Consider the following 21,600-nt stretch of genomic DNA (forward strand, 5'->3'; position numbering starts at 1 on the left):
TCCTGATAAATATTTCCCATTTAAAACATCTACTTGACAGCTGCCCAAGCAATGTTTTGTATAGGATCCATATTTCCCATGGACAAATCAACTCTCTGCAAATTTACCATTCTTTTAGTTTTTACTTCACAAGAAAGTTTATTTTTAAACTATCTACTTAAATAAAATCTCTGATCTTACAGATAAACATGCATTACCTTTAGGTGTTTTTGCAGTAAATTCAGGATCAAAACAAAAAGTATCATCTGGTTTTCCAGAAGCAGGTTTGAAAGGAGGTTGAACTTCTCTTTTATATAATTTCTAGAAGGGACAACCAGATAACACAAAACATATTAAGACTTTAAAAATTATTATACTTTGTAAAACAAAGCAGAACATAATATTCACAGTCCATAATAGAAGACTAACAATTTCATAGTTTCAGATAACTGTTAACCAAATTCTAAAATTTTGAGAGATAATGTTCAAGATGTAATGAGGCCAAGAAACATAGCAATGATGCCACAAGCTGAATTCACAAGGAATGCTCAATTTTGGATATCAGAAGTTTTTGAATGCTCATTGATAATATAACCATGCAAATACAGCACGGTAATAACTAAAATGCTCAAGGCTTTCAAAATCAATAATTATTTTTAAAAAGTGCATATTTCATCTAAAATATTGTTTTCACATAAAAAATATACGTTAAATGTACTGTTTAGGCTTGTATCAGATAATTGAAAATTTAGTCGTCTAACAATCTATCTTGCTAAAATCTATGCTTTTGAAAGGCATAGAAAATTTCTAATAATATATAAAAGCCACTTCTTTTGAAATCTATTTTTTAAAAAGCTTACAGTCCCACAGTGGAGAAAAATAAATAGGGAATTACTTTTGAGTAATTTTTATGTATTTAAATATGTAAACATGACTTTTAGTTCATTATGGCTTACTAGAAACAGCTAGTGGGCTAGTGGATGCCTCTCTCATGGTGAGGAATCAAAATAGCAATAAATATTGACACTTCAAGTAGATTTTCTAAGAGGCCACACTAGAATTCATCAGAGAAGTGATGGAATTGGGAATCACAGAAAGAAGGGAACAAAGCCATGCCGTCAGGTGAACTGAGACTGGTGTGGAGCCAGGAGATCTTCGATGCAGGGAAGGGAAGATTGAGTGAGAGACCCCCAGGATTCCACAATTCTGCCACAGACTTTCAATGCTAACCATAGGTAAACCCCCTTGAATCCCCTAGGCCTCCAGTTTAATACACGGAGCTGCCTGGAATCTGTGCAGAGGTACTGCTCAAGCCCATGTGGAATCCCATGGACTTCTGATCCCTGAGCAGCCTGGCACCGGCTGCTGCCACCTCACTAGGCAGGGAGCAGGGAGGCTGGTACTTGTGCACACCTCAAAGACAGATACTGCAGCTGCAGTACAGAGGAGTGAGCAGAATGCACGCTGCAAAGACTGCCGGTCTCAGCTGTTCCCTTCTAAATGAGGCCTCCCTTCTTCAGTGTTGGGTCTACAGCACAGCTGCCCTGCCCTTACATGTATATACTGGCCACAGCCTGGTGTTCTTCTTAGAGCCCAGCCCCCAAAGGCTCGTGACCCGCTCTTCAGCTCCCTCAATAGCTGCGCCCAACACCACCATCACACTTGCCACTCCTGGGCCAAGGAGACAGTGGGGAAACTGGGCACTTTTGTGTGCCCACCAAAGTGAAATCCACTGCTGCTCCTTCAGGAGGGAAGTGCAGGTGGGCCAAGCACCCCATAGCTGCCAACCTTCATTGCTTCAGCTGAAGGGGTCTGCCTTCCCCAGTGAAAGGCCAGCAGCCCAGCGGCCCTGCTCCCAATTATTTCACCTGTTACCTGGAGGCCTTCTGAGAGCCTAGCCCCCCATAGGCCTGTGATGGGCCTTGGGACTTCGACCACATAAGCATTCTGCAGGCCATTCTGAGAGCCCAGACCCCAAAGCATGTGATCAGCCATGGGAATCCCACCACCAGAGCGTTCTGCCATAATCTGAGAATCCTGTGGGCCCTTTTAAGAGACCAGCTCCCACAGGCCTGTGATCAGCCATAGGGACCCAATCACCTGAGTGTTTTGCTATATTCTGAGCATTCTGTGGGCACTCCCGAGAGCCCAGCCCCACAGGTCTGCAATATGCATTGATGCACCAACTGCCTGAGCATTCTGCAACTGCCTAAGTGTTTTGTAGGCCCTTCTGAGATCCCAGCCTCCACAGGCACATGATGTACCCTAGGACTCCCACTTCCAGAGTACTCTCCCTGCCTCTGCTTGAGAGTTCTGCCTGTGACTCCAAGAACCAGCCCATCACTCCCTATCATAGCCAGCAGCAGGATTCTAGAGACTTAACAAGTCCACTGGCCTGGTCCTGGTCCACTTCTTACAGGACTCATACATGCTGTCTGCTGGGCATTCTGGGGGATAAGGAATTGGAAGTTTGCCTAGTCCTGTCTACCACTGCTAGTACATGACCATGCCTCAACCTGGGGTCTGAGCTCAGAGGGACCCAACCAGACGATACTGCCACAGCTAATACCCAACTGTGTGTGCTAAAAAGTGGAGCCCCTCTGTGATATCTACAGAAAGCAGAAGCATTACCCATTGGCAAACAGGTGAGTCACAAAGCTGTGCGTATTGGACTGATTCAGGAGGTTCCACCCAGAAACAACTCCCATAGACAAGTGTCTTCTGTGGCTATCAGCTATACTGCGGTCTGGAGATACACGGCAGTTGTGCATCTGAACTGAGAGCCATGAGCTCTGAGTCAGGGGTGTGATAGATAAATAGAACATATTGCTACCTGTCTAGGATGTGAAGCTAGTCTTCCTACTCTCTGCTGAGACCTTGGCACTGTTCACCAGGTACTCCCCCAACCATGCCTGTCAGGGCTGGCTCCCCAGTTCATCATTGGGGTATTTGTGTGCAAGCCAGACAGTCAAGCTCTGCCTAGCTCTCTTTCCCCTCACCCCTCATGGGACAAGAAGGTCAGGGAACCTGGCATTCCACTGTCCAGCCCATCATCTGAAACAACATAGAGCACCACACAATAAACAAATATCAAGTGCATACCGATCTGCTTTTGCCACAGCTGGCTTGTACTGGTAAATGCCACCTACTGCCCTATAGATTGAACTGTAAAACCCAACATAAAAACCTGACTAAGAAGTGCACAGGCCTATAGAAACGAAGCCAAAAGACTTCTGGCTACTTCCCAACCTACTCTACAGTCACACCCCCCAAGAGGGGCGGCGGCAGGGGGTGAACCACGTCCACATGAAAATAAATTCAAAAGTAATATGTGACAGCTTCTACAGATAAGAAGGAACCAACATAAGAACTTCAGGACTACGAAGAAAAAGAATGTAATGACACCCCCAAAACGTCACAGTACCTACCTAGCAATGAATCTTAATCAAATGAAAACTTTGAAATGACAGATAAAACATTCAGAATATGGATTGTAAGGAAGCTCAATGAAATCCAAAATAAAGTCAAACACATACAAACAAACACAAAGAAATCAGAAAACAATTCAGGAGATAAAAGATAAATAAATAAATATATATATATATTTTTAAATTCTGGAAGTGAAAAAAAGATGAAAGGAATTTCAAAACAGAATAGAAAACTTTAATAACATACTAGACCATGCATAAGAAATAATTTTGAGCATGAGGGCTGGTCTTTTGAATTAAATCAGATAAAATTAAAGAATAAATAATTTTTAAAAAATGAACAAAGTCTTTGAGAAATATGGGATAATGTAAAGTGACCAAACTTGCAACTTATATGCAGAAAGAAAAAAGAAAAGAAGTTTGGAAAGCATAATTGAGGAACTAATTCAGGAAAATATCCCCAATCTTGTTAGAGACGTAGATATCCAGATATAAGCAATTCAGAGAACACCTAGAAGACACTACAGAATACAAACATGACCGAGGGATATAGCCGCCAGACTATCCAAGTTCAATGTGAAAGAATAAATCATAAAACAAGCTAGAGAAAAGCATCAAATCACCAATAAAGGAAATCTCATCAGACAGACAGTGGACTTCTCAGCAGAAATTTTAACAAGCCAGAAGAGAATGGGGACCTAATTTTAGCTTCCTTTAAAAAGTGCCATCCAAGAATTTTATATCCAGCCAAAATAAGCTTCATAAAATGAAGAAGACATAAAGTCATTAACCGAAAAGAAAACACGAGAGGAACTTATCACCATTAAACAGGCCCCATAAGAAATGCTCAAAGACGTTCTAAAGATGGAAACAAAAGTATGTCACTCACCATCATAAAGGCACACATAAGTAGAAAGCTCAAAGATCCTATAAAACAATCATACAATTGAGAATCCAAGGCAACTAGCTAGCAACATTATGACAGGATTAAAACCTCATATATCAATATAACCTTCAACATAAATGCCTAAATGTTCCATCCAAAATACGTAGACCAGCAAGTTGGGTAACAGACAAAAACCAACCATCTGCTGCCAAAAAGAGACCCACAGAATAGCTAAACACATCTACAGACTTAAAAGTAAAGGGGTGGAAAAAGATATAGCATGCAAATAAAAAACACAACAAAGCCGAAGTAGCCATTCTCATAACAGATAAAACAGACTTTAAACCAGCAACAGTAAGAAAAGGCAAAGAAAGGCATTATATAATGATAAGGGCTCAATTAAACCAAAAGATTTAATTATCCTAAATATATATTCATCCAACACCAGAGCGCTCAGATTCAAAAACAAATACTAATAGGCCTAAGAAAAGAGATTGATGGCAATACAATAATAGTGGGGGACTTCAATACCAAGTGACAACACTAGACAGGTCATCAAGGCAAATGTCAACAAAGAAACTCTGGACTTAAACTGGACTCTAGACCAAATGGATGTTTACAGAATATTCTAATCAACAACTACAGCATATACATTTTTCTCCACCACACATGTAACACTCTCCAAAACTGAACATATGCTTGACCATAAAGCAAATTTCAATACTTTCAAGAAAATCAAAATCACATCAAGTATCCTATTGGATCACAGTAGAATAAAATTAGAAATCAATACCAAGGGGAACTCTCAAAGCTACACAAGTACATGGAAATGAAACAAGTTGCTCATGAATGACTTGGGTGAACAACAAAATCAAGGCAGGAATAAAAAAATTGAAATGAATGAAAACAGAGACACAACATAACAAAACGTCTGAGACACAGCTAAAGCAGTGCTAAGAGGAAAGTTTTTAGTGTTAAATGCCTAAATCAAAAACACAGAAAGATCTCAAATCAATGACCTATTGTCAAACTACACGAAAGTAGAATAACAAGAAAAACCAAACCCAAAGCTAGCAGAAGACAAAAAATAACTAAGTCTCATTTCGCTGAATAAAATGAGATTGCGACCAAAAAAAGGATCAACAAAATGAGAAGCTGGTTCTTTGAAATAATAAAAAAAGTTGATAGACCTCTAGATGGTTTAACCAAGAAGAAAACAGAGAAGATTCTAACAAGTACAATCAGAAATTGAAAAGGGCAAACATTGCAATGAATACCACAGAAATATATATAAAATATGATCAGTGATTACTATGAACATGTATATACACACAAACTAGAAAAGCTAGATGATGGATAAATTCCTGGAAACATACAGTCTCCCAAGATTGAACCAGGATGAAACAGAAAAGACAAACAGACCAAAGGAATAGTGAAACTGAGCCAGTAATAAAAAAATGTTCCATCAAAAAAAGCCAGGACCACACAGGTCTAGAAATGAGTTTTTCCAGACATGCAAAGAAGAGCTGGTGCCAATCTTACTAAAACTGTTCCCAAAAATTGAGGAGTTGGGAATCCTTCCTAATTAATTCTACAAAACCGGTATCATCCTGAGAGCAAAATCAGGTAAGGACACAACCAAAAAAGAAAACTGCCAGCCAATATCCCTGATGAATATAGATGCAAAAATCCTCAACGAAATACTAGCAAATCAAATCCAACAGCACATGCAAAAAATAGTTAATCATGATCAAGTGGATTTTATTCTAGGGATGAAAGGATGGATCAACATTTACTAATCAATAAATGTAAATCACCACTTAAACAAAATTATAAACACAAATCATGTGATCATCTCAATAGATGCAGAAAAAGCATTTGAGACAATTCAACATCACTTGATGATAAAAACCCTCCATATAATAGGCATAGAAGGAACATACTCCAACATCATACCAAATGCAGGAAAGTTGAAAGCATTCCTTTCAAGAACTGAAACAGGTCAAGGATGTCCACTTTTACCATTCCTAGTCAACACAGTACTGGAAAGTCCTAGCCAGAGCAATCAAGCAAGAAAAAGAAATAAAATACATCCAAATTGGAAAAGAGGAAGTCAAAGTACCTCTATTCATTGATGATATAATATGGTACTGAGAAAACAGAAAAGACTCCTCCAACAGACTCCTAGACTTGATAAACAAATTCAGTAATGTTTAAAAAAATAAAATCAACATACAAAAATCAGTAGCTTTTCTATACAACAGTGATGTTCTAACTGAAAACCAAATGAAAGTTCTAATTAACAATCTCATTAACAACAGCCGCAAAAAGTAAAATACCTACAAATACATTTAACCAAGAATGTGAAAGAGTTCCACAAGGAGAACTATAAAACACAGATGAAAGAAACTAGATCAAATGGACAAATGGAGAAACACCTCATGCTCATGAATTGAAAGAATCAATATCATTAAAATGACCATACCAGTCCAGGCACAGTGGTTCACGCCTGTAATCCCAGTACTTTGGGAGGCTGAGGCAGGAGAATTGCTTGAACCCAGAAGTTCCAGACCATCCTAGTCAACATACCGAGACCTCATCTTTACCAAAAAAATTTAAATTAGCCAGACACGGTGGCATACACCTGTATCCCCAGCTGCTCAGGAGGCTGAAGTGGGAGGATTGCTTAAGTCTAGGAGGTCAAAGCTGCAGTGAGCTGTGATTGTGCCACTGCATTCCAGCCTGGGTGACAGAGAGAGACGCTGTCAAAAAACAAACAAACAAACAAAACAACAACAACAAAAAAACATACTGACCAAAGCAATATCCACATTCAATACAATTCCTATCAAACTATGAATGCCATCCTTCAGAGAATTAGAAATAACAATCCTAATGTTTACACAGAACCAAAAAACAGCCTAAATAGCCAAAGCAACCCTAAGTAAAATTAACAAAGCCAGAGGCATCACATTTCCTAATTTCAAATTATACTACAAGGCTATAGTAACTAAAACAGCAGAGTACTTGTACAAAAATAGACACATAGATCAATGGAACAAAACAGAGAACCCAGAAATAAAGCTGCATACCTATAGCCATCTGATTTTCTACAAAATCTACAACAATAAACAATGAGGAGAGAACACTCTATTCAACACATGGTATTGGGAAAATTGCCTAGCCACATGAAGAAGAATAAAATTGGACCCCTATCTCTCACTGTTTACAATAATTAACACAAGATTGTTTGAAGACTTAAACATAAGATGTGAAACTACAAAGGTCCTAGAAGAAAACCTAGGCAAAACTCTTCTGGACATTGATCTATACAAAGAATTTATGACTAAGATCCCAAAAGCAAATGCAACAAAAACAAAAGTAGACAAATTGGACTTAATTAGTTTCCTGCACAGCCAAATAAATAATCAGTAGAGTAAAAAGATGACCTACAGAATGGGATAAAATATTTGCAAACTATGCCTCTGACAAAAGACTAATATCGAGATCTGCAAGGTACTCAAACAACTCAACAGGTAAACAAACAAACAAACAAACCTATTAAAAGGTGGGCAAAGGATATGAACACGCATTTTACAAAAGAAGACATACAAGCAGCCAACAAACATGGAAAAATGCTCAATATCACTAATCATCAGAAAAATGCAAATTAAAACCACAATGAAATATGATTTTATATCAGTCAGGAGGGCTTTTATTAAAAAGTTAGAAAATAACAGATGTTGGCATGGATGTGGGAGAAAACAGGTACACTTATACACTGTTAATGGGAATGTAAATTAGTACAACCTTTATGAAAAACCATATGAAGATTTCTCAAAGAACTAATAATCAAAAAAATTTGACCCAGCAATCCCACTAATAGGTATGTACCTAAAGGAAAATAAATCATTATATAAAAAGGACACCTGCACTTGTATGTCTATCACAGCACTGTTCACAATAGCAAAGTCATGGAATCAATCTAAGTGTCCATCAATGGTTAATTGGATAAAGAAAATAGGTATATAGACACCATGGAATACTATGCAGCCATAAGAAAGAATAAAATCATTATCTTTGCAGCAACATGGATGGAGGTGGAGATTATTATCCTATGTGAAATAACTCAGAAAATCAAATATCCCATGTTCTCACTTATAAGTGGGAGCTACACAATGGATACACATGGACATACAGATGGAAATAATAGACACCGAGGACTCCAAAAGGGGAGAAGTTAAAAGGGAATTGAGGGTTGAAAAATTACCTACTGGTCACTGTTTGGTTGATGGGTACATTAGAAATCCAAACCCACCATTATGCAATATATCCACGGAAAAAACCCACAAATGCACCCCCAGATCTAAATTATTTTTTTAAGAAAAAGAAAAATAAATATGTATGTAAATATTCCACTGATTTGTTATTTAAATTAAAAGCAATAAACCTTTAATATCCTGTGTTGGTCATATGAAGTTATTCAATAACAAGCTTTCTACTTAACTTACATCCCAGTCAATATTTGCAAAAAACAGATGTCTTTTGATTTCTTCAACTCCTTCTGATCCTATAAAAAAAAGAAATGACATTTTATTTTTATGATTTTTTTTAGTCTTGCTCCCTGGCTTCCAGACTGCTATCTGTAAACAGGAATACACATATTTCATACATTCCTTGAAAAGAAAAATACATGATTTCTTATCTGGCATTTTATTAGCTGGTCCTTTCATTTTACTGTGATAAAAAATAACTAACGTTCATATTGAACTACAATAAAGTGTCTCCCAAATCAAATCAAAATAGTATTAAACATAATACTTAAATACATATTTTTTCATTCCTAATTTATCTTATGACCTCATATTTATATGCCAAATTGAAAGGTACAAAGGAATAAAGTGACACTGAAATTTTCACACAAGGGCATAAATAATAGGATCGCATCTGGATACAGGGAAAGGCTACCAGAAAGGGGTCAAAAAAGTAGTTACAGAAACATAATATTTACTTTGAAGAATATTGGGGGGGGCAAAATATCTATCTTCAAATATATAAGAGATTACCTGTACAAGGGAGAATCTGTTTATTATTTCAAAAGAAGTAACCCATAATATATACATAATAATAGGTTGAACAGAAGCTTTCATTAATTAGACTACTTCAGTTTTAAATCATGGACATAACAGAGTTTACTTTGTCTGAAATGTACACACAAAATGAAAAATTCTACGTATAGAAGTAATGTGCTCAAATCAAACAAGAAAACATAAAGATTTAATTATCCTCCCAAAACATGCAGTTACTTCTATAAAAGCTAAGAAAATAAGCAATACCCAATCTATTTGCTGGATTCCTTTTGAATAACATCCTTAGAAGACTTTGTGCTTCAGCACTAAGAAATTGAGGCATTCCAAGTTTTGCTCTGAAACAGAGGATTTTAGAAAGTTTCACTTAAATTTAGCCACACTTTTGATTTGAAAAATCTCAAAAAGAACTTTTAAAAGTGCTTTTACAAGGGTAAATAAAGTCCTGTATATGGTAGAAGGGAACAAGACAGTGAGAAAAAGGTTCTCTTGTATTATTTTAAAACCGCAATAATTTTTTCAAAACTGAAAGCAAGAGATTTTTTTCCCAAAAGAAAAACATACTGTTTACACTTACTTTAATATCATATTCATGGTCTCATTTCTGTCTTTACCTTGAAATGGCAGAGTACCAGTAAGCATTTCAAACTAAAACAAACAAACAAAACACACCACACAATTAGAACACCTTAGAATATATAATAAGATTCTCTAGAAAAAAACTGAGACTTCTATATAATCATCAAATTGTAAGATCTACATGATAGTAGATCAAAATGGGACCAGAAAACTAGGTCACTTAAAGAAATATACTTCTGGTATCCCACTCTCTCTCTCTATATATATAGCTCAACTGATGGTGACCTGTAGCAGATGAAACCAACCAATTCTTCCTCAGTTCTAATTCAGCTATGTTCTCAAAGCCAAAGCAATTTGAAAATACACACAATGCATTTTCTGTTAAAACAAATATACTCTTTTGAAGCGAATGTTTAATAATAAAGGAAAAGGAAAAATAAGCAGAAAAGCATTTCAAATTCATACATGCCCAAGAAAGATTTAACCATTCTCATTCCCTCCACTGCCCCCAAAACAGGAGCCAAAAAAGAAGTAGAAGCAGCAGAACACACCACCACCACCACCCCCTGCCACACACACACATGCCAATAGCTTTAAAAAAGAAACATACACCTTAGTTGTACACAGAAGAAGGAAAACATTTTCTCAAAGAGAACTGACTGCAATGTGACTAACTAGAACATTAAATAATGGTATAAAAAAAGACTACCTCTAAAAATCATTACGGTACATTAAAGAGAAGTTTTTGTATCACCAGTATTTAAATCTCAAACTTAGATTCAATAATGGCTTTGGCCTTAGTCTTCTACTCATTTATCTGAACTCACAATCTAAGTGAGCTTATACATTCAAGTCTCTTCTGTATCTTAATGTCTCCCAAAATCTGCTGTTCAAGGCTTAATCTCTCTCAAACTCCAGCTTTCCTCCCCAAATCTTAAGTAATGGTATGCCACCAAAGACTGGAGGAGTAGAGGTGAGAACTTCAGGGAGAGAATGAAGGAAGGATCGTATATAGGACTCACATCTTCCCTCAAAGAAACTACAGGTTGGGTAGTTAATATATACATATTAAGGTCTCCAAATGATTCTGATTCTCTCTCCACTACCCCTCCTAGTTTATCACCACCCAGTGGTGAGTCATTAACCTACAGTAACCTATGCTACATGTTAAAAATTATTTTTTCCCACTTCCAAAACCAGCTGTCCTCTTCAGCTATCTCTTCTATTAACTTACCATTCTTTGAACCCCCTAAAGCTCACAAATTTTATAGGCATTTTTATCTTTGACAATTCATTTCTTTTTGATCTGTGTCAGCTAATTTGCTACCAAGGTTAACAACTGCTTACTTTGAAATCTCTATAATCTTACAATTGTCTTTTAAGATCTCTTTTGTCTTCCTATTTCTAGTTTCTTCCATTACAATCCACTTACAAGGCTAATCTTCCTAAAATACAATTTTCTCTAATTTCCATCCTGTTTAAGAATCTAAAAGTTTCCTCCTACCCAGAGAATCATGTATAAATGCTTATAGGTTTATAGCTTCACTTCCTCCACCTTTGCCCTCTTTCTCCACTTCTCTAGTCAAACTGGTTCTCCAAGTCTTTGCTAATATGATCACAATACTCTCCTTCTTGACACACAACTATTTAAATTTTATCCATCCTTCAGGGCTTAATTTAAGTTCCAACTCTTTCAGTTTGCCTACATCAGCTTACATTAAATCTTCCCTGAACTCCTAAGGTACTTCTTGAGAGTTTATTTAGCTACTCCAATTGAAAAAGACCAAATATTTTACTTAGAATCAGTTCCTACCCCACAGGCCTCCTAATACGTCAGGCTTACAATAGACACTTAACATGCTGATGTGTCATTTGATGTGCTACTCAGTGATAAATGGACAAAATGGATCAGACCTCCAAAGCAAATTATATCTAATTCAACAGCTATTTATCTATCATCCTACTGACTACTGCAAATTCTATGCTTAATCTCATACCAAATTAGTCAGTCTGTATTAAGCATCTACTGAAATGCTCACTATGCTTGATACTATGGGAGATGAAAAGTAGTATAAGACATGATTCCTCTGCTCAACAGGTTTATAACCTTTCTAGGGAATACATGGAACAATCTGACAATAAGACACTATATGGTAAGGTGCTAAGTTCTGTAACATTCAATTAAAATACCATGTAACTGATAAACTCATCATTCTGAAATATAGAATCTGACAGACCTTTTCATAAGTATCAAATATGAATAGTTTATAATAACAATGCTGTCATTTACCTTTTTACTAGCAACTTTAAAATAAATCAGAACACCAAAACCTTAATTTTTATTGTGTAACAGCTAGCCAATCACAAGGTTTTTGGTGTTAATTATAAATTATCAGAACCCCTTTCTGACCTGCTAAATCCCAAAATTTGAATTAAAATAAAATTATAAGTAATATCAATCACAGGTTGACATAATTAAAACAAATAATGCTACTTACCATAAGAACACCATATGACCACCAATCAGCACTCTGGGAATGGCCTCTCCTATTTACTACTTCAGGAGCCATATACTCTACTGTACCACAAAATGAGTAAGCCTTCTTTTCTTGATCTACTGACTCCTTGCTGAGTCCAAAATCTATAATAACAGTATTACCAAAAAATGTGTCTGAAAAACTTCAGAAAATAGAAAACGTCAAAAGAAACAAAATAATGTATTAAACATTACAATTATTTATGGATGGCCTACAGTTACTCTTAAGAAAGTTCCTGTGAGATCAATAAGAGAAAGCAGCCTGTATTTCATAACAATACTCTTTAAGGTCATTTAAAGATCCTTCCATGAAATCTCATCCTCAAAATACATGCTTTCAGGTCTACACTAGAATATAGTGCAAAAAATGTGAGGGAACAACAATTAAATCAAAGCTGCCGTATTGATCTAAGTTTTAAAATAGACTAAGACAAAACAGAAATAGTAACTTATACTTTTTAAAATATTAAAAAAGCAAATTTTGCTTTGGCTTTGGTGAGCTTCCATTTTTGTTCAAAGCCTTCAAGGAGCTAAAGATGTCAATAATAAAAATCAATGTTATTTCTTGGTATTACTAATGAACAACTGGAAGATGAAATTTAAAAAGTACTATTTATAATACCACCAAAAATATCAAACATGAAATCTACAGGTATAAATATACATCTACAGCTATAAAATATATATGCAAGAATTATATGCTGAAAACTGGAAACACTGATGAAAGAAATCAAAGTAGACCTAAATAAATGGGAAGTTATACCATGTTCATGAATTGGAAGATTTAATGTTGTTAAGGTATCAATTCTCCCCAAACTGATATACCAATTCAATGAAACTTCAATAAAATCCAAGCAAAATTTCTTTTGTAGAAATCAATAAGCTGATTCTACAATTTGTTTAAAAAAGTCAAGAAAATAAAATAGTCCAAACAATTTTGAAAAGGAAGAAAACAGTTGGACTTATACTACACCTGACTTCAACACTTACTATAAAGCTACGGTAATCAAGATAGTGGGGTACCGGAAAAAGGTTGGACATATATATCAATGGAACAGAAGAGTGTACAATGATAGACTGACATATACAGTTAATTCTGCTATAATGCTTCTTTTGAAAATGCAAATTTGTTCTAATGCAATTGATATCTTAGCAAACAATCTAGGTATAACGTGAATTTCACACTGGCTTATCAGTGATTTTGTCTGCAGGAAGCGTTACATGAGCACAGAAAACTGAATCAGCTGAGCTTAGGAAAGTAGAAATACATAAAATGCACATATGCACACACCTCAAACATCTACCAGCTAATTCACTGTATTTGTTATGAGCCACTCCTGTCCACCTCTAGCGTTAAAATTTTCCTTCCAATTCCAGATAATCTAACTTCCACTACATCATTATAACTTACAAACTGTAACTTTTCTGACACCCACTTCCACAAGCAAACTTCGGGTCTTTTTCAAGGTAAGGAACTGTATTTATTGCAGTCTTTATGTATTTCTTAATCATTTAGAACATACAGAACAATGCTACCCTTTTTACTTTCTTTTCTTTTGTGTATCACTGATCAAACATTTTAAAGTTATGCCCCTTGCCTCCTTTTCCCCGTAAGTTCTGTGGTTTATATACTATGGATTTATGCATACTGCAGTGATTTAGATCACATATGTCACACTGTAACAGAACTGGCTCTATATTGTCACTTAATTTCTTGCAAAGGTGCAAAAGCAATTCCATGGAGAAAAAGCAGTCTTTTCAACAAATGGTACCAGAACAAGTAGGATAGAGATATAGAAAAATTCATCCTCATACCATAAATAATTAACTCAAAATGGATCGTAAACCATGTAAAACCTAAAACTATAAAATTTACAAAAAAGAAAACAGAAAATCTTTGTGATCTTGGGTTAGACAAGGATTTCTTAGATACATCGAAAGTATAATCCATAAAAGAAAAATAATGACAAACTGGACATCATCAAAATAAACAAAACTGTTCTTCAGAAAATGGTATTAAGAAAATGAAAAAGAAGCTACAGGAGGAAACGATGGAGCAAGATGGCAAAATAGAAGCCTATACCATTTGTAGCTTCTGCAGGAACACCAAAGTTTAACAACTCTCTGCACACAGAAAAGCACCATCACAAGAATCAAAAATCGGGTGAGTAATCACAGTACTTAGTTTTAACTTCATATTGCTGAAAGAGGCACTGAAGAGGGTAGAAGAGACAGTCATGAATCACTGATGACACCCCTTCCCCATGCCCCAGCAGCAGCCATGCAGTGAGGAGAGTCTTTGCAGATAGGGGAGGGAAAGCTCAGCAACTGGGGGGCTTTACATTGAATTCAGTGCTGCCCTGTTACAGCAGACAGCAAAGTCATGCTGGCCTCAGCCAGCACCCACATATGGAGGAAGCTTTTGTTATTTTTTTTAAGTTTTTTTTTTTTTTTTTGAGACAGAGTCTTGCTCACTGCAACCTCCGCCTCTCGGGTTCAAGTGATTCTCCTGCCTCAGCCTCCTGAGTAGCTAGGATTACAGGCACCCGCCACCACAGGCAGCTAATTTTTTTCGTGCTTTTAGTAGAGGCAGGGTTTCACCATGTTGGTCAGGCTGGTCTCGAACTCCTGACCTCAGATGATCCATCCACCTCGATCTCCCAAAGTGCTGGGTTTATAGGCATGAGCCACTGCACCCGGCCAGAGGAAGCTTTTGGACAAGAACTAGACAGAAGGGAATTGCCTGTCCCAGTGGTCTAAATTTGAACTCCTCAGCAAGCCTCGCCATCTTGGGCCAAAGTGCTCTGGGGTCCTAGGTAAACTTAAAAGGCAGTCTAAGATGCAAACCCTGAAATTCCTAGGCAACTACTAGTGTTGAACTGGAATTAGAGCCAGTGGACTAGGGTGGCATGTGACCTAGGGAGATATCAGCCAGGGTGGCTAAGGGAGTACTTGTGCCACCATTCCCCCAACCCCAGACAGCACAGCAACAAAAGTGACTCCTTCCTTCTGCTTAAGGAGGAAGGAACAAAAAGTAAAGAGGACTTTGTCTTGCATCTTGGATATCAGCTCAGCCATAGTAGGACAAGACACTGGGCAGAGTTGTGAGGTTCCCATTCCAGGCCCTAGCTCATGGATGGTATTTCTAGACACATCCTGGGCCAAAAGGAAACCCACTGTCTTGAAGAGAAGAACCCAGTCCTGGCAGGATTCATTGCCTGCTGATTAACGAGCTCTTGGGCCACGAACAACCAGCAGCAATATACCCAGGTAGTACACCATGGGCCTTGGGCTCTGAGAAATGCTGGCTTCAGGTGTGATCCAACAAATTGAGAGCTGTGGTAGCTACAGAAAAAGATTCCTTCTGTTTGAGAAAAGCAGACAGAAAGGTAATGCACCTTAGGTACCAGCTCAGCCACAGTGGGGTAGGCCAATAAGCAGGCTCTTGAGGTCTCTTGAGTCTGAGCCTAGGCTCTTGGATATAATTTCTGGATCTGCCCTGGGGCATATGGGAGCCCAGTGCTCTGAAGAACGAGTTCCCAGCCTGGCAGCATTCACCACTTGTTGACTGAAGAGCCACTGGGCTTTAAGTGAACATTGCCAGTGGCCTGGCAGAACCCCTGCTATGGGCTGCTGGTGCTGATGGCTATAGGGAGAGGCCCTTCTCCCTGTGGAGAGGGGAGGGAAGTGCAACAAAGATTCTGGATTATGGTCTGAGTGCCAGCTTAGCTGCAGTAGAATAGAACTTCAGGTAAATTTCTAAGGTATTTGACTCTAATCCTTGGCTCCCAGACAGCATGCCTGGTCCTGCCCGGGGCCTGGGGGAACTCATTGCCCTGAAAGGAAGGACACAAACCTGTTTGGCCTTAACATCTGCTGACTGTAGAGCACTATGGCCTTGAGTGAAAATAGGTTTTACCCAGGTAGTAGTTATAGTGAGCCAAGGTCGAGACCCAGTGTTGTGCTGGCTTCCGGTTTGATTCAATGCAGTCTGTGTGGTGGCGGCCGTAGGGGTGATTGCATAACCACATCCCCATTCCAGGTGGCTCAGCACAGAGATAGACTCCATTTGTTTGGGAGAAAATAAGGGAAAAGAATGAGGTTCTCTGAATGGTAATACAGAGAATTCTTCCAGAATTTATCCAAGGCCACCAATGGGGTACCTCTAGGAGCCTATAAAACCACAGCATTATTGGGCTTGGGGTTCAACTCCCAGCGAATACCTGTACAGTCTTCTCAAGAAGGACAGGTACAAACAAGCCCGGAGTGCAAAGACCAAATTAAAAATCTAACTCATCAATGCCCATACACTCCCAAGCATCTACAAGCAGCAAGACCATCCAGGAAAACATGACCTCACCAAATGAACTAAATAAGGAACCAGGAACCAATTCTGGAGAAACAGATAGATATGCAGGCTTTCAGATATATAATTCAAAATAGCTCTGTTGAGGAAACTCAACGAAACTAAAGATAACGAAGAGAAGGAATTTATAATTCTATCAGATAACTTTAATAAAGAGATTAAAATAATTAAAAAGAATCAAGTAGAAATTCTAGAGTTGAAAAATGCAACTTGACATATCAAAGAATGCATGACAGTTTCTTAATAGAAGAACTGATCAAGGAGTGAAAATAATTTGTGAGCTTGAAGACAAGCTATTTGAAAATACACAGAGGAGACAAAATTAAAAAAAAAAAGAATAAAGCATGGCTACAAGATCTAGAAAACAGCCAAAGAGGGGCAAGTCTAAGAGCTACTGGACTTGAATAGAAAGTAGACAGAGAAAGACGGATAAGAAGTGTATTCAAAGGGATAATATCAGAGAACTCCCCAAACCTAGAGAAAGAAATAAACATACAAGTGCAAGAAAGTTATAGAACATCCAATAGATTTAAACCAAAGAAGACTACCTCAAGGCATTTAATAATCAAACTCCAAAAGTTCAATGATAAAGTATCCTAAAAGCAGCACGAGAAAATAAACAAATGACATAATGGAGCCCCAATACACCTGGCAGCATACTTTTCAGTGGAAACCTTACAGGTTAGGAGAGAGTGGCATGACATATTTAAAGTGCTGAAAAAAAATTACTTTATACTATTATAACTGGCAAAACATATTCTTCATGCATGATGGAGAAATAAAGATCTTCCCAGACAAACAATAACTGAGAGATTTCATCAACACCAGACCTGTCTTATAAGAAATGCTAAAGGGAGTTCTTCAATCTGAAAGAAAAGTATGTAATAAGCAAGAAGAAATCATCTGAAAGTACAAAACTCACTATAATAGTAAGCATAAAGAAAAATGCAGGGAATATTATTATGCTGTCATTGTGGGGTATAAATTCCTCTTAAGTAGAAAGACTAAATGATGAACCAATCAAATAATAACTACAAAAACTTTTCAAAACATAGTACAATAAGACATAAAGAGAAGCAATGAAAACTTGAAAAGTGGGGGGATGAATTCAAAGTGTAGTGTTTTTATCAGGTTTTTTTGCATGTTTGTTTGGACAATCAGTGTTAAGTTTTCATCAGTTTAAAATAAGAGGTATTAGATCATATTGGCAAGCCTCATGGTATTCTCAAACCGAAAAACATACAACAGATATGCAAAAAATAAAGAGAAAAAGGCTGGGTGTGGTGGATCATGCCTGTAATCACAGCACTTTGGGAGGCCGAGGCGGGCAGATCACAAGTTCAAGAGATTGAGACCATCCTGGCTAACACGGTGAAACCCGTCTCTACTAAAAATACCAAAAAATTAGCCAGGTGTGGTGGCAGGCGCCTGTAGTCCCAGCTACTTGGGAGGCTGAGGCAGGAGAATGGCGTGAACCCGGGAGGTGGAGCTTGCAGTGAGCCAAGATTGCACCACTTCACTCCAGCCTGGGCGACAGAGCAAGACTCCATCTCAAAAAATACATAAATAAATAAATAAAGAGAAAGAAACTAAATCACAGCACCACAGAAAATCACCTTCAGTAAAAGGAGGGCAGGGAGGAAGAAAACAAGGAAGAGAAGACCAGAAAACAACTAAAAAAATGGCATGAGTAAGTCCCGATTTATTAATAATAACATTGTATGTAAATGGACTAAACAATCAAAATACACAGACTGGATGAACCATGAAAAAACAAGAAACAATGATCTGTTGCCTACAGGAAACATACTTCACCCATAAAGATACATACAGACTGAAAATAAAGAAATGGGAAAAGATATTCCATGCCAATGGAAACCACAAAGGAGCAGGAGTAGTTATATCATACAAAATAGATTTGAAGGCAAAAATTATAAGAAGGGAAATGGAGGTCATTATATAATGATAACGGGGTCAATCCTGCAAGAAGATAGAAAAATTATAAATATCTGTGGACCCAAAACTGGAGCAACCATATATACAGAGCAAATATTATTAGAGATAAAGAGGGATATAGAACTCAATACAGTAACAGCCGGTGACTTCAACACCCCACTTTCAGCATTGGACAGATCTCCCAGACAGAAAACTCAACAATGAAATATCGGACTTAATCTGCACCATAGAAAAAGTGGACCTATTAGATACTTACAGAACATTTCATCCAAAGGTTGCAGAATACACATTCTTCTCCTCAGCACATGGATCATTCTCAAGAATAGACCATATGTTAGATCACAAAACAAGTCTTAATATATTCAAAAATCTGAAATAATATCAAGCATCTTCTGTGATCACAACTGAATACAACTAGACGTCAACAACAAGAGGAATTTTGGAAACTATATAAACACATAGAAATAAAACAGTATGTTCCTGAATGACCAGAGAGTCAATAAAAAAATTAAGAAAGAAATTTAAAAATTTCTTGAAATTAATGATAATAGAAATACAACATAAAAAATCCTATGGAATACAGTGAAAGCAGTACTAAGATGGAAATTTATAGCTGAAAGTGCTTACATCAAAAAAAAATTCAAATAACTTTATGATGTATCTTAAAGAACTAGAGAAGCAAGTGAATTGAACCCAAATTAGTCGGAGAAAAGAAGTAATAAATATCAGAGCAGAAATAAATGAATTTTAAATGAGGAAAATAATATAAAAGATCAATGAAATAAAAACTTGCTTTTTGAAAAAACAAACAAAATTGATAAACCATTAGCCAGACTATCAAAGAAAAACAGGGAGAAGACCCCAATAATTAAAATTAGAGATGAAAAAGGAAATATTATGACTGATACCACAGAAATTCAAAGGGTCATTAGTGGCTACTATGAGCAACTACATGCCAATAAATGGGAAAATCTAGAGAAAATGGACAAATTCCTTGTCACGTAAAACCTACCAAGAAATCCAAAACCTGAAGAGGCCAATAACAATTAGTAAGATCAACATCATAATAAAAAGTCTCCCAGTAATGAACTGCCCAGGGCCTGATGGCTTCAGTGCTACACTCCTCCAAACATTTAAAGAAGAATTAATACCAATCCTGTTCATAATATTCCAAAAAATAGAGCAGGAGGGAATACTCCCAAAGTCATTCTATGAGGCAAGTATTACCCTGATACCCAAACCAGACAAAGATACGACAACAAAAAACTACAGGCCAATATCTCTGATGAATAATAATGCAAAAATCCTCAACAAGATACTAGCAAATTGAATTCAATAATACATTAAAAAGACTGTTCATCATGACCAAGTGGGATTTGTCCCAGGTATGCAAGGATGGTTCACCATATGCAAATCACTTAATATGATATATCATACCAACAAAAAGAAGGACAAAAACCACATGATGATTTCAACTGATGTTGAAAAAGCACCCAATGAAACTCAACATCTCTTCATGATAAAAAAAAAAAAACCCTCAGAAAATTGGGTATAGAAGGAACATGCTTCAACATAATCAAAGCCATATATGACACACCCACAGTTAGTATCATACTGAATTGGGAAAAACTGTCATCCTTTCCTCTGAGACCTGGAACACAATGAGGATGCCTGCTTTCACTACTGTTAATCAACATAGTACTGCAAGTCCTAACCAGAGCAATCAGACAAGAGAAAGAAAAAGGGCATCCAAGTGAGAAAGGAAGAAGTCAAATTATCCTTTTTTACTGATGGTATTATCTTACATTTGGAAAAACCTAAAGACTCCTCCAAGAAACTATTAGAACTGACAAACTCAGCAAAGTTGCAGGATACAAAATGAACACACAAAAATCAGTAGCATTTCTACAGGCCGACAGAGAACAATCTGAAAATGAAATCCAGAAAGTGATGCCACTTACAATAGCTAAAAATAAAATCAAATACATAGTAATTAACCAAGAAGTAAAATATCTCTACAATGAAACTACAAAACACTGATAAAAAGAAATTAAAGACACGTAAAAAGGAATGTACTAAAATGAGGCAAGAAATTGAGAAAGACACACAAAAAATGGAAAGATATTCTAAGTTCATGAATTGAAAGAATCAATATTGTTAAAATTGTCCATACTACCCAAAGCAATCTACAGATTAAACACAATACCTTTCAAAATAGAATGAGATTCTACACAGAAATAGAAAAAAAAGTCCTAAAATTTATATGGATCCACAAAATACCCAGTATAGATAAAGCTACCTACACAAAAAGAACAAAACTGGAGGAATCACATTATCTGACTTCAAATTATACTACAAAGCTATAGTAACATGGTACTGTCATAAAAACAGAAACATAGAACAGGGAACAGAATAGAGAACCCAGAGATAAATCCATGTATCTACAGTAAATTCCTTTTTGACAAGGTGCCAAGAACATACATTGGGTAAAGGACGGTGTGTTCAATAAATGGTGCTAGGAAAACTGGATATGCATATACAGATGAATGAAACTATATCTCTAGCTCTTGCTATATACAAAAATAAAAACAAAATGGATTAAAAATTTACATCTGAGACCTTGAACAATAAAACTACTACAAGAAAACATTGGATAAACTTGCCAGGATATTGGACTGGGCAAAGATTTCTTAAGTAATAGCCCACAAGCACAGGTGATCAAAGCAAATATGGACAAACTGGATCACATCAAGTTAAAAAGCTTCTGCACAGCAAAGGAAACA

General features: G+C 36.9%; 1 protein-coding gene across 4 annotated transcripts in view; it reads right to left on the minus strand.

Annotated features, from left to right (window-relative positions):
* RPS6KA6 (ribosomal protein S6 kinase A6) overlaps nt 1–21,600 on the minus strand; it is a 130,268-nt gene that overhangs the window by 49,699 nt on the left and 58,969 nt on the right. For all 4 annotated transcript variants that reach the window (XM_016943733.4, XM_016943734.4, XM_054676998.1 and 1 more), the window contains 5 exons: nt 12,458–12,600; nt 9,958–10,028; nt 9,630–9,718; nt 8,805–8,863; nt 198–300 (listed from right to left, as the gene is read on the minus strand). In XM_016943733.4, the coding sequence (XP_016799222.1) occupies nt 198–300; nt 8,805–8,863; nt 9,630–9,718; nt 9,958–10,028; nt 12,458–12,600 (465 nt within the window). The remainder of the gene's footprint in view (nt 1–197; nt 301–8,804; nt 8,864–9,629; nt 9,719–9,957; nt 10,029–12,457; nt 12,601–21,600) is intronic.

Source organism: Pan troglodytes, chromosome X (genome assembly GCF_028858775.2).
Source record: "Pan troglodytes isolate AG18354 chromosome X, NHGRI_mPanTro3-v2.0_pri, whole genome shotgun sequence".
Lineage (NCBI taxonomy): Eukaryota > Metazoa > Chordata > Mammalia > Primates > Hominidae > Pan > Pan troglodytes.